Raw genomic sequence first — 13,880 nt, 5'->3', positions numbered from 1 at the left:
AAACAGAAATCCTGATTAGTTTTTTCATGTTCAAGTTTTTGAGGATAAAATAGGGTGGTTTTTCTTTTAAAAAAAGAGGGGTGTTTTTAAACAGTGCCTGAGAGAAGGAAGGTTACAGGTTAATTTGTAGGTAGGAAGGAATGTTTCAAAAACAGTGACAGGTGAAGTGAACTTGTTTATGAAAGGAAATAGTAAGCACGGAGTTTCGAAGGGGCAAAGAAACAGGTCTGAAAATGAGACAAGAAGAATTGTTATTGATGTGATTCCTGTTTTTGTGTATTAACGTGAAGAATTTACTTTTGGCACTTCCATCACTAATTGAAGGAGTCTCTGTTTATCAGCGTCTGATGCAGAGAGCTCATGAATGCTTTAAACACTTTTTATCAGGACTCTTATGGGGATTTTTATCAACAATGTGTTTTGTGTAGTGTCTGTGTGTCTGGTTTTATCAAGCAGGTTCTTACTATTTTCTTACCAATCGTATTTTATAAAGCACTTAGAAGGCAAACCAGATATGAAATGCAACTTTTAAAATTCGTTCATATTTCTGTTATGTTCAGAACTTCTCAGATTTCCTGTTTCGCTGGTATCTGGAAAAAGGAAAGCGAGGAAAGCTGTTATCTCAGCCTATTGCTCAGCATGGACAGCTGGCCAGTTTCTTGCAAGCACATGAACATCTGAGCTGGTTACATGACATCAATAGCCAGGATTTGCAGAAGGTAGGGTTGCTTAAATACAGCCAAATGGAAATACCATGTGTTGAACAGGTCAGATACATAGTCAAGTAGGTAATTTACCGAGTTATGACTCTTCCCCATCAACAGACAGCTTATCCAGGTGAGTTAGGGAAAAGATGGCAGATAACTAATTTGTTACTTTCTGAGTACCAAAAGCCTCCCTTCAGGCACCATCTGGTATCTCATGTAAGCCACTGCACCATGTAATGGAAATTAGGGCTGCTTTTCATCCCTGGCTGGTGGCTCGTACTTTTTACTGAGGAAGTTTGGTTTGGCTACGCGATCATGACTTTGATGGAATTGGGGATTTATAGTGAATATCAATAGCATTATAATATTATCCAGCCAGGGAAAAACTGAAACTTCTCTTTTAGGACTACCATCTTAAAGCTAAGGAATTTGGAAGTATCATGAAAGTAAAAGAGCTGTTGGTAACTTTAATCACTTACATTCGTAGTTTAAAGTATTTTTAATAGCATATGTGCATGTGGTTAGATTAATGTGACATTGTTTTTAAACATGATCATTTGTTGCCTTCTGGGCTTTCAATTTACATCCCCTCTTCTTGCTGGTCAGTCTTTCTATCATTCCGCTTGACTTAAAAATGCATTTCATTTAACAGCAAAAGTATTTCAAATCAAAAATGGCTTCTTTCAATCCACATGCACATTTGTTAAGCATGAAAACCATGGAAACATTTATCCTACTGCAAATTCTTGGTTCATAATGCTGTATCCCTCTTACACAAACAAAAAAGTCCCACCTACCAACCCCAACCAAAACAAAAACAAACCACTCTGAGAATATTGTAATATTCCATTTGTGTCAATTGAGGTTTTCTATGTCATGGCAAAGCACTTTGAAGAGGGCATAAGGGTTCTAAAATATACATTTAATTCTGTGTAGATAGTTTATTTCTGAGTAAGTGCTCAGAAACTATTCCTTTTTCTGATAAACACAAATTCTTGTCTCTGTGTCTGGTTAATGCAGAAGTTATGCACAAGAGTTTCAATGTGTAAATTGTACAACTTTTAAAATTAAGGATTTACAATAGTATTACAAACAATAAATAGCTGTGAGACTTCTGTTCAGATAAAATTCTTGACTGTTAACCTTCTGATCCTAATTTACAAAACTGATGTCTAACAGTTTTATTAATTTTAGGCTCACAGAACGTTGCAGACTTTAGCAAATATGGAGACACGATATTTCGCAAAGAAGAAAACACTTCTTGGCTTGAGCAAATTAGCTGCACTAGCATCGGACTTCTCAGAAGACGTACTACAAGAGAAAATAGAAGGTAATAAATAAAAACAGGGCAAAGTGAAGAAAAGACTTACTAAATTACTGAATTAGAATCCAAATAATTTTGGAGATTTGTTGATTTTTATGTTGAGGGTGCTGACTTAGTGTGGTAGGGATAAATGGGCTGATGATTTTGCTCATTTTAGGAAGCACAAGGAAGACAACATGAGGCACTAACCTCACTGTTCACTTTCATCTGTGAGTTAGGACTATGAGCGTGCCAAATCTGTACCTTTCCACTTTTTCTACTAATATTTATAATATTGGCAAAAATAACAAGCTGCACCTGTACTTTGAGAAGTGGCTGAAAGTTGTCAACCATTCACACTGAACATATTTTAACGAATCTGCATTTTATATTTCAGATGCAATGTAAAAATTAATTAATTTCTTAGAGCCTGTTTGTAGAATGGCTTTCACTTTTGAATTCTTCTCAAGTCCTGAGGCTCTTAGGATATACAAGGAAATCCTGTAACTGTGTTGTAGTGCAGTAGTGCAATTGCAAATATATACAGTTGTGATCAAGAAGGGCTTTCTCAGGATTTTGCTCTCTGTATCTGGGAAGGTTACCATGACAGTGTTTCGCTGTACTCTATCTGAACTTATGTGAACAGGAGAAGTACAAATATCTATCTTGCTTCATTACCAAATGCAGTGGTTCCACTGCTCTGCCATTCCTGCCCCTTTGGAAAATACTGTTTGTGCAGCACATGTGCTGTGAGTTTGAGGAGCAATTTTGCACTACTAGTTAAAGGATTCTGGCCACCAGGGGGAAGCTTTGGAATATGACTCAGGGTTGCTGCTCAAGCTTACTTCTGTTTATCTGCATATTTATCCATCTGTGTAATGAGTAGTTCTTAAATCCTGTTAAAAAAGCCTGGTAATAATTAGGTTAACTAAGTAGGCTTTAGAAATTATTTTTAGCTCATAATAATAATGTATTATCTGCCTGTTAAGTTGTATAGCATTGCATGAAATCTTGAAGTTTAAATCTGTTTTTTTATCACTGTGAAAATGCCTATACTGATGTGAAGAATCTCACCTTTAAATAGGAAAATTTAAAAATGACAAATGAGATAATCAAAGCTTTATTTCTTTGGACTAGAGGACTCTCAACGTTTGTTCTGGACTGCATTCTGCTACACATTTCTATGTGGCATATGATGTAGTTATTAAAACTTATGCTCTTTGTGTATCACTTTCCTACTGATAAAGAAAAACTAATTATTTCTGCCACATTTTGCTTATTCTTCTAAACAGATAAAATGCTCCACAGAATTATTTTCCCTATTCTTACGTGCAGTGGAAGTTGGTAGGATGGGCAGGGTTGATGTTATTCCATTTTGAATGTCTCAGACTAGCAAGTTTCTCATCCTAAAGCAGCTCATACTGGCAAGTATAAAACAGTCAAAAATGCAACAGTTCATGAGATGGGACATGTCCATGGCACAGCTCCCTCAAGTTGCAACCAACTCATTTGCCTGCACAGCGCAACATCTTCCATCCAATCCTCTGTACTAAATTTGAAGTTTTGGGGCAAATACAGAGTTACGCATTTTCATTAAGAACTTGTTCCCTGAGAAGGCAGAATTGAAGTGGAAGTATTTCTGTGCTTTGGGAACGTGGATGAGAGTCCAAAGAAAGAATGCTTCATAACAAACGCTTGTAGGCTTGAATAATATTGTGGCTTGACAGTTGTTGTTGTGCCACGAAATTTATTTTTACATTTTAGTAACATGAAACATTCATTTCCTTAAATGACTACAAGAAATATCAGAGCAGGAGCGCTTTTTGTTACATCAGGAGACACTTCCCGAACAACTCCTGGCAGAGAAACAGTTGAACCTCAACGATATGCCAGTGCTGTCTGCATCTCAGCTCATTGATGTAAGTGTCCCGTGTTTTCTTCATTACACAGGTAAACTTCCAGTATGTCTTCTGCCCCTTTGTGATAAAATAAATGAGGTCACAGATGCCTTTATCTTATATAACTTGCTAAGCACCTAAAGATCTGATGTATGAATTAGTTTAACTTCACTTAGTTTCTACCAGCAAACATCAGAATGATGGGTTTAGTCCTAGTTTTTTCTGTTGAATGTGTGCTTTGGAGTGCTGCTACAAGAAAATGCAAATCAGATCAGTCCCAGAAGTTGATTTACTGGTCTAAACCAGTTTTTGGATGTGAGACAGTTTAGACAGTTTTTACATGCCTTTACATTCTTGGTAGGGCAGAACTTGGAAGACAGAATGAACAAGCAATTCTACCTTAGTGGAGGAGGATGCTGCAAGATAGAAAAAGGAAGTACTAGAAGCAGGAAGAGGCTTTTGGTCACCTGTTGCAAAGAGGCACCGGAAATCTTTCTACTTTTGTTTTCTTTTACAAAAATCCAACCCGTAATGAAACAAAAATTTGAGCTATTCCAGTACTGGGATAAGTAATACTGCTGTCTCCTTTTTCACACTCCTTTCTAGGATCAGCCAGGAACCAGTAGTCTTACTGATTCTGCCTTGTTTGCCACATATTTTACCATCCAGTGATGCACACAAAAAATACTCCATGAATAACAGCAATACATTGTAAAAGAAGTCACTTATGTCTGGGTGTCAATTTTTTGTATTTTTTGTAACCCTGTGGGATATCAAAAGCTAGCATGTAAGCAAGCATCCTTGTTTACATTCTCATCATTTTCTTAGAACTGTGCTAATAGCAGATTGTGAAGTCCTTACCTGTGTCTCTAAGTAAGGCTATCTGTGGGATTAGGGAAGGGTAGGAAGTGTCAGTTAGGACTTGGCAAGTGCTGGCACCGCAAGAGTTTTCCTTCTGAATTCTCTCATACTGCCAAACTAGTGTTAATACTTGCTGCTTGCAATGCAGAAATGGAACTCAGAACGTGTGAATTAAGAGAGTTAATATTATTTTTTCTTTGAAGTACTAATTTATAATTGGGTGATATGAAATACTGAGGGGAGCTTGTTGTTTTTAAGGGGTGAAAGGCAGCACATGTGCTGAAGTACTGCTTTGAGCTTAATTACCAAAATAATTCTGAGAGCTTATTTGTGGAGCTGAGCTCTGGCTACAGTAGTCCAGGAATGTTACAGCCTTAAATGGCACTTAAATTTGAAACCCAGCAGCCTTGTATCCAGTATCATTTGTCCACAGACCATTGTCACGTAGGTGGAATGCTGCTCTAAAACCTTAAGTATATTCCTTACTATAAAAATACTAGTGGTTGAATCAAGACATATTTTCATGAGAAGGTCATGTAAGTAGAAAATATGTGGTGGTCTTCCCACAGTGGGTTGTCCCTGATAGCAGTTATGTTAGTTTGTAGGCTAAAAATAATACTCCATGTTTATCTCTGATTTCATAGTTGTTCATATGTGATGAGAACAGACGAGCCAATGAATATGACTTCAAGAAAGCACTTGATCTGCTGGAATATATTGATGAGGTAGGAAAACTTTTTAAAGGATTTCTAACCTAGAGACTTTATTATTATTTAAGCTAGGGTGGTGCATCTGTAGTTAATTAACATATTCGCTTAGTGTATGGTAATTAAAGCAACCCCTGATGTGTTTTTTCAGTTTGTTTTTAAGTCACTGGAGACATAATGCCAAATGTGGTTTAGATAATTTAAGAAAAATTACGCTCTTCATCTTTACTTCCCATTTATAGTCTATAGTTTCTTTTTAGAGCCTTGTTTCCCTACAGGCTATCTCCAAGCAGGACAAAGATGAACTGTTTTTAGTAGTTTAGTTCTTGTGTCTTCCCTCTTGACAGTTTCACTGATTGTCATGAGGTAATGTGGGATAGTCACCACTTTATAACATGTAAATAGCTTTGAACCACAGATTTGCCATCTGCTTTTTTTTCCAATTTTTTTTTTTTTTTCATCTCAATAAAATAAATTACTCTAAACCCATACAATTTCAATTTTTTTCCCACAGATATTAAAATTTCTAACAACTTGTGTAGAACCATTCAGCACAAATTGGAGGTGGTGGTTTCTGTGCAATGAAGAAACTGCCCTTTTCAAATCAAATGTATATATTTGAAAACATTTGCTAATGTGTTTATGTAACATATATCTTAATGTGGACACTAGTGTATGTTAGCTAGCTTGGCCATACTGAAAAAAGAGCTTTGATTCCACTTATCATTTAGCACATGGTAAAATAAAATTTGCCTAGAATACAATGTTTTACAAATTGGTTTTTTTGTGCCCTTTTACAAGCTGTGTTAGTTGGTCATCAGCAGTCAAGTGGTACTGTAGAAAGTTTGAATCCATTATTTCAAATGGAAACAAAGAGTGTTTGGGGTTTCAACAATCGAGTCAGATCATCTGTTAGAACAGCATATTTTAAAAATTGTGTTTGGTGATTGGAGAATCTAATTCATTGATGCAATCTGCGTGAAAGCGTGATTATTTCTTTGTAAATAACCCTAGAATTTTAATATGCCTGTCTTTTCTCCTTATATGAATTGAAGGAAGAAGAAGTGCATGTAAATGATCTTAAACTTAAAATTCTCTGTAAGGCTCTCCAAAGAGATGGGTAAGTATAAATATAAATTCCTGAGACACAACTTTTCCAGAATTATATTTTAGTGTACTATTCTCTAATTCACCAAAAATATTTAATTTCACAGGGTAAAGTTAGTAAAGTTAGAATGTGGCATAATGTGTTTGATCAGAGCATGTATTCTTACTTGTAAAATGAAACTACATCAAAAAAAATCTCCAGTACTTTGTTGTTTTATCTCACTGGCAACCTTCTGTGCAGTCCTGGCACCTGATGCAGAAATAAACCCATGCAGCTTTTGTTCTTGAATCATTTCCTGAAGTAAAAGAAGTGACCAATGCTGAACTTTTTTAACTTTTTTGTTTCCTTTTAAGCATCTCAAGTAGAAGATTTTTAATAAGATAACATAGTCAGAGGTCACTCCTGCAAGCTTTTATTTCACTTGGGTTTTGCCATTGAACCGCACTGGCAATTTCATGACCTTTTTGAGTTAATACTGCATTTTAGGTTGTAAGAGATCAAAGCCTAACCAGTGCTTAGAAGAGCCACTCTTGTGGATGTTCAAAACCAAATACAGGCAGGATCTAGTTGGTCACAGGGATCTTCTCATCAAACAATGGTACTGTTCTTTCTCAGGTTAAGTAACGCAAATGGCATTTCCCCCTTTCCTTTCCAACTCCAGAAGTCTTCTGACTTTCTGAACTCCCACCTATGTTCCAAGAGGAACCTAAGGAAGAAAAGATGAGGGGAACACATTCCAAATGCACTGTGCCATTTGTGATTAAAATGGAAATAAGGAGCATTTGGATTCACAGTTATGCATAGGATAGATTCCAAATGGCAGTGCATTCCTAATTGCATGGATAAGTTATATCCATATATAACACAAATCATAAGCAGAGAGAGGTTCACACTATTCCAAGTGTTTTCCATTCCTGTAATTTTAAAGACAGAAGAATTCAGAGCTCCTGCATGGCACCAGTCCAGTTATTGGTTTATGATCTATCTACCCTGGACAAGCACGTGGTTTTGAATGTGGTATTTTAACAGTTCAAACGTGTACAATGCTGACAAGATTTTGGCCACTCTGGCAGCTAACCAGAGGCAATTTGAGATGCAGACTTTACACTGAATAGTGGGTAGAAAACTTGATGTCCCAGCTGAGTTTCCAGTCCAGCAAGGCTCACAAGGGCTTACAGAAGGGTGGTGTTAACTTTCACCTGTGTGCAAAAGTAAACATTCGAGATGTGACAGTTCCTACTTTTAAGGATGACCCATGGTTTCTAACCTGAGGGCTACAGATGGTGATAAGGTTCTTGGGTAGGATGGAGAGCCTTGCTGAGTGGGCTCCTGATGCTCTGCTTGTGACCTCACTATCCTCCTTTGTGCCCAAGGGGAGAAAATCCCCCTTCCCTCCCTCCTTTCCTCACATTCTTCCCAGTGGAATTAAAGATGTAATCCTAGACACTCAGGAGCTGAAGATTCATCCAGGGTAAAACCAGTGAAGTAGAGAGGATTTGTTAATAATAGCTTCTGGATCCAGGTTCAGATCTGTTACAAGCACATCCCACAGGCCTGTGGTAGTTTAGGGAGTGATATGAGAACCAGTTTTGTCTGACAGCTTAGCACGTGGAACAGGAAATTTTAACAACTGAAAGGTTAGAATCACAGCAAAACAGGTTGGTGTTGACTTTAAACTGGTGCGTATAAAGCTCTGCAAGGCTGAAAAATTGTCATTTAAAACAATATTCTTAGAAAAATCTGTTTGGGATTCTTTTGTATCACAGATAAGACTGGTATTCATGAGTCTTTCTGTTTAATCACAGAGTAGATAAACTGTTTGTTTTGTGACTGTGTGTGCTGTTACAGGCCTGCAACTTAGATCTTGCAATTTTTTCCCCATTTCTTTTCACAGTGTTTGATATTTATTTTGTTTTGATTTTTTTTCACATTAGAGAATTGCTTCTCTTGCTTTATTCTACAAAAAAAAAATCTACACTTTCATCACCTCAGTTGTAAAATATAATTACTGAGAATAGATAGTTCTTATCTCAATGGATAATACTTTTATTTTATCAAAGAAATAATGTTGTTTGGTTAGGGTTTTAATGGTTTAGAGGATGGGAAACATTTTATTCTCCTCTTCACTAGACTACATTATAGTAGTGCAGTTTCATTCCAGTGTTACTGGAATAATGACTAGTTAACATGAGGTAGAAAAAAAAACTTTTGCTTTGAGCTATAACCAAGCACATAATGCTTCCATATGGACATGTATTGATCACCTTTGATAATTTATCTAATTTTCCTGTGGTGTTTTTTCTTGTTAATGTTTCTATTATTTTGTTTGTGTAATTCTTTTCCAAAATTATTCTTTGACTTGCAGATGGTCCTGTTCAGATGGTAGAGATGATCCAATTGAAGCATCTAAAGATAGTATATTTGTGAAAATACTGCAAAAGCTCTTGAAAGAAGGTAAAGTGTACTTAAATGTAATTGAATGTCTTGAAATTGTTGTTTCAAAAGCTGCTTAAGATCAGTATGTAAAAAGGAGCATTATTAAATTCTCAGAGTAATAAAAAATTCATTCCATTAGGCAGTTAAAATAATATGAAGCTAATTCTATCTCTGTAAACTGTTCAGGAGGATAAGAGATGAGCAGATTTCTTGGTTATAATCTTAGTATCTTTAAGTTATTTGCTCAGTAGAGCACTCAACAGATTTAGCTGTTGCTTACTGTACAGTAAAGTAGGTCTTCTGGAGGTAAATATGTCTTTTCTGTAAGGTACAGGATAGTAACTAATTGACTGTCTCTCAGTAAAACTTAATCTATTTTAGCCAAATTTTTTTGCTTTTGTTTTTTCTCTGCAAAAGCCAAAATAAAAAAAAAAATTACATCTCCCATTTTCCACTTAAAGCTGACTATAGGAAGTTATGGCCATGGAATTTACAGCTGGAGGAGGGAGGGAGAGAAGGGAAGCAACTGAGAGTCAAAGCCTGTTTTAAATATTACTGCATAGGAACTTTTTGCAGAACACATAAGGCTTCAGGTGAAAAAGACAAAACTTAAGTATTTGAGAAGTTTCAGTTTTGTGTGTTCAATCCTGTCAATTCCCTTGCCTTTTTAAGACTTGCACACCCTACACTGGAACTGTTGCATCTGATATATAGTTATTGTATGACTGAGTCTTCTTTTCTCTTGCCTTTCTTTTATTATTTATTTTAATTTTGGTGAAGTGTTGCATAAAGACTTGGATTTTAGTTTTAATCACTAAATTACTGAACTCTGGATTTTAAAAAAAAATTAAATCTGTTTTACAGGCTACTTAAGCTTTATTGTATTTCTTGACGTGTCTAATAGAATCAGAGCTTCCCAATTCCAAAACAGCAATTTAGCTATGAGGCAGGCATGGGTGTTTACTTAAAAATTATACTAAATGCTAATGTAAAGTACTTTAATCAGTGTTGTAATAAATGGTTTTGTTTTGTAGGAGTTCAGTTAAGTGAGTATTTACCAGAGGTGAAGGACTTGCTTCAAGCAAATGAACTTGGCAACTTGAAATACAACTCTTACTTCGAATTTGTGTTAAAAGCAAACTATGAACTCTATGTTCAGGGACAAGCGTGATTCTCACTGGGATTTAAAAATATTTTTTCTAATGAACTCTTGAATTCATATTTACTTTTTTATATTCTGTTTGGTTTTTTGCTAAAGCTTTGTCATAAAGTCTGTATGAGTAATATACTTGGTCTTAAATGTATAGACATTGATGCTTTAGTCAGGGGCTGCAGAGTTGTGTTTTCAGGTGAAATAAAAATAAGGTTTTCATTTTCGGTGCCTTTTGTAAACTTGCTATTTTGTTCTGTATCTTATCAGAACATATCCTGTCTGAGACTCAAGGATACACAAACACGCAGGGTGAAACTCGGGAACCCACTGCAGAGGGTGGGAAACTTGAGTTGTCACCACTGGGGCTGTGATTTCAGTTCAGAGAAAATACTGAACACATTAATGCTGGGTGACTGTGTCCATTACTTAAGAAAGAACAGGTTATTCTCTCAGATAACGCCGCTCTTCCTCTGTACAACACTTTTTGCTATAGAAACTATGTAATTTCAGTATTTCCAGTTTTGCATTAAAGTTTACTTGCACAAAAAGGATAACTGGCTTGTCACTGACCACTCAGCTTGTCTGTGACAGAAAGGAATAAAACACAGCTCTCATTCAAAGCCTTCTGGTCTAGTAAATACTCCATTCTTTGTTTGTATCTATTAAATTAAACTTTTTCCAAACATTTTAGTATTGTATCCATTTAATTTCCCTTTATGCTATTTCTAGCATACATGTAAAATGGGATTAGCAGCTCACCATGCAGTCATTCACAGCAACTGCTTGTGCCTAGGCTCAGAAGAAACCTCGAAAGCAGTTATAAAAGTGTGGGAGTACAGCATGACCTTCCTTACTTCCATGCCTTGATCTTTACTGGTAGGCACTACTAATTTCCTTTTTTTCCTTTTTAACTCCACTGCCCCAGTTAATTATCTCTGACATGGGAATAATTTTTTAAAAACCTGATTTCTCAATTATTCTGATTAACAGCAGAATTTAGTCTTTCAATAAAAGTAACTGCAATCTGATGTGTTGCACCTTTATTTTGCATGTAGCTCAAGAGCCAAAAACTGACTGCAGAGCAACTTGCACGCCCTTATGTTTTACTTGTCTGGCTCCATGCCTGCTGCAACAACTTGATCTAACAGCTGAGAAGGTCAGAAGTTAAATTGGTTGAAGAGAATCCAGTTTCTAGTTTTAAAAGCACAGCTCCCCTTCCGTGGCTTCCCCTCCTCCCTGTACTAATACAGTAAGCTGGGCTGAGAGTCTGAACATGTTTGGAAGAATAGATTTATGTAGAGAGGTTCAAACTAATATGGGAAAGAAATGCACTAGCAGTCATCTTCTAAGATTGTTCTAAGCAGCGAACTTTGCTCTTCTGCAGTCTTGCATGGCTGAGAAGTGTGAGTGTAACTCCCAGCTCCGGCTTCAAAGGAGTCACTCGTTTAAAGCCTTGGAAGAATTCCACGTGTTCGCCTGAATGTCACTTTGAGGGTGGTTTCACATCTATAAGCTTAGCAGGGTTTTGAGAGAAAGGGACTAATGGAAGAAGTGATTGCTTGCCCCTGCCAAAATATGTTCTGCCTTACCTTTTCCTCGACTCCTGAATTTTGCTTGAAGAGCAATCTCTTTGACTGTCCACCATATATCACTTTGGGGATATCTCATATCTTCCTAGACTATTGGCCAGATCTCTGTGTTCTGTCAGGAGTGGCAGGGCAAGCCCTGGAAAGCTTGCTCCAGGTGCAAGCGGTTCTGATCACCCTTATCCATTGTTTCATTGGGTTCTCTGCTAGACCATGTTTATCATGGTTGGTGTAAAAGTATTATCCAGGTTTTTGGGAAAGGATGAGCTGTGTAGGGTTTTCAACTGTTTTGCTCTACTGCTGGGTTGGGAGGCACTTGGCGTTTATACAATGGCTTTCCATTTGACTATTGCCAAAACAGAAGGCTACTTACAATGAGTTTACTTAAACAAAGCCTCATTAAAATAACTTCCATGTCTAAACAGATGTTTAATGTTCTTGTACTAGCAGTGTTGAACTGGTTCTCTATTCTGTTGGAAAGTTTGAAGAGACTGGGACTCAGAATTATTCCTCCTCTCTGTCCTCTGCTTCATTATGTAATAAACTGTGCTGGTGCAGAACTCATGTCTCAGATTACTGCTCCAGGAGGATGCCTTCATTTACCACTGCATATGGAAGGTGGCAAATACCGCAGCTCTAGCTTGTTTCTAAGTGTAACAAAAACAAGCTTGTGACAAAAAGATGAGGGTTAAAACTGCCTGAGGGGGATGGATAGCCCCTCTTGAATAAGGATATACATTGTTTCTTACATAGTTATTTTCTCAGCAGTGGAGAGCCCACAAAGTACGGTGGGGGTACACATTTGTATCCTTTGTTGTTTCCAGAGCAGCAGGAAAGTTTATCAGTTGTCATTTATGATCAGTTTCAGAAGCTATGCATGGTAGATAGTGAGTTCTTTGTGCCCTGTACTGGAAAGTAACTCCAACTGCTTTCTGACTTGAGACAGAAACCACATTCATTTAGTGAATCCAGATAAGCATCAGATCTACCTGCAGAAAATGATATTACTCAGAAGTGGGAGAATTTAACATTGCCATTTGGGGACTGTGCTGTAAACTAGATTGGGGTAGAGAGAAAATAAAAGGGAACAGAAGGGATAGAGTGGGTTTATGCTTGCATCTTGTTTCATTGCAGGATTAAGGATGTTTATCTTTCAGTGACGTTTGGGTTTCTGTTACTTGATTTCTGATTCAACACCAGTGACCATATTTTGGAAACCACAACGAAGCACTACAGTTCTGTAAATAGATTTGGTGGCTGTGATGCCTTTAAGTGCTTTCAGGCTTCTGATTTTTGTGCTGCCAGTTGTTGATGACAGAACTGAAGAATTATACAAGTTGAGGAACAGGGCGAGAGAAGAGCACATTTTAATAACAACTTGACAGGAATCGAAAATCTATAGCAGAAGGAATTAGGTGGCTGCCAGAGGTAAAGAGGAATGCTGCAAGCCTGGAGGATGCAGAAGTTAAACAGAGGAGAAGAAAAGTTGTCTGCTTCTCTGTTGAGCTGTCTGCTCTGCCTTGCAGTGAAGGAAATCACCTGCAGAAGTATCTTCACTCGCAGGAGACTCCTCACAGCACAGTGCTTCTAGCCTACTATTCCTCTTCCTTCTCTCCTGACTCCCTAAATTTTCAAAGGATTTACACTTGACCGATTGTGTCTTCAGAGAAGATCATGAAAGTTGATTTGCATCAACATAGTGTCAGGGCTGCAAATCTGCTTGCATTACTGCCTCTTCTTTCCGGTGGAAACCAAGTATCTGTAAAATCTTCCAAGTGTCCCACATGGAATGTCTGCGTAAATACCCACAGCTGAAGGAGATGACCTGTTCCTTTCCACTTGCATAGTACCTCCAGCTCGTCAGAGATGGCTTGCCTGTGAGACCACGCTCCTTTTGGAAAGGGTGAGCCACAGGGATATCTGAAGGGCTCCCGTGTTGCCTGGCCGAGCTCAGCGGCCAGCAATGGGCACAAGTAATGGCCCCAGCATTCACGACTACGTCAGGCTTCTGGGATCAGACCAGGATTAATCCTTTACCGGGCTTCTCTTCAAGCATTTTTCTGACAGATGTTATCCCATGCATTTATTTTCCATTTTTAAATCACAGCAAGGAAACGATGC

At 37.4% G+C, this 13,880-nt stretch overlaps 1 protein-coding gene across 1 annotated transcript in view; it reads left to right on the top strand.

The window, feature by feature from the left end:
- NUP133 (nucleoporin 133) overlaps window positions 1-10,308 on the top strand; it is a 29,954-nt gene extending 19,646 nt beyond the window's left edge. The window contains exons 20-26 of the mRNA XM_068185089.1: window positions 561-719; window positions 1,902-2,037; window positions 3,811-3,929; window positions 5,414-5,494; window positions 6,532-6,596; window positions 8,950-9,038; window positions 10,055-10,308. Coding sequence (XP_068041190.1) covers window positions 561-719; window positions 1,902-2,037; window positions 3,811-3,929; window positions 5,414-5,494; window positions 6,532-6,596; window positions 8,950-9,038; window positions 10,055-10,191 — 786 coding nt within the window. The 3' untranslated portion in view covers window positions 10,192-10,308. The remainder of the gene's footprint in view (window positions 1-560; window positions 720-1,901; window positions 2,038-3,810; window positions 3,930-5,413; window positions 5,495-6,531; window positions 6,597-8,949; window positions 9,039-10,054) is intronic.
- Window positions 10,309-13,880: the final 3,572 nt, after the last annotated feature.

This window comes from Anomalospiza imberbis, chromosome 3 (assembly GCF_031753505.1).
Source record: "Anomalospiza imberbis isolate Cuckoo-Finch-1a 21T00152 chromosome 3, ASM3175350v1, whole genome shotgun sequence".
Lineage (NCBI taxonomy): Eukaryota > Metazoa > Chordata > Aves > Passeriformes > Viduidae > Anomalospiza > Anomalospiza imberbis.
This window is presented reverse-complemented; position numbering and strand designations above follow the sequence as displayed.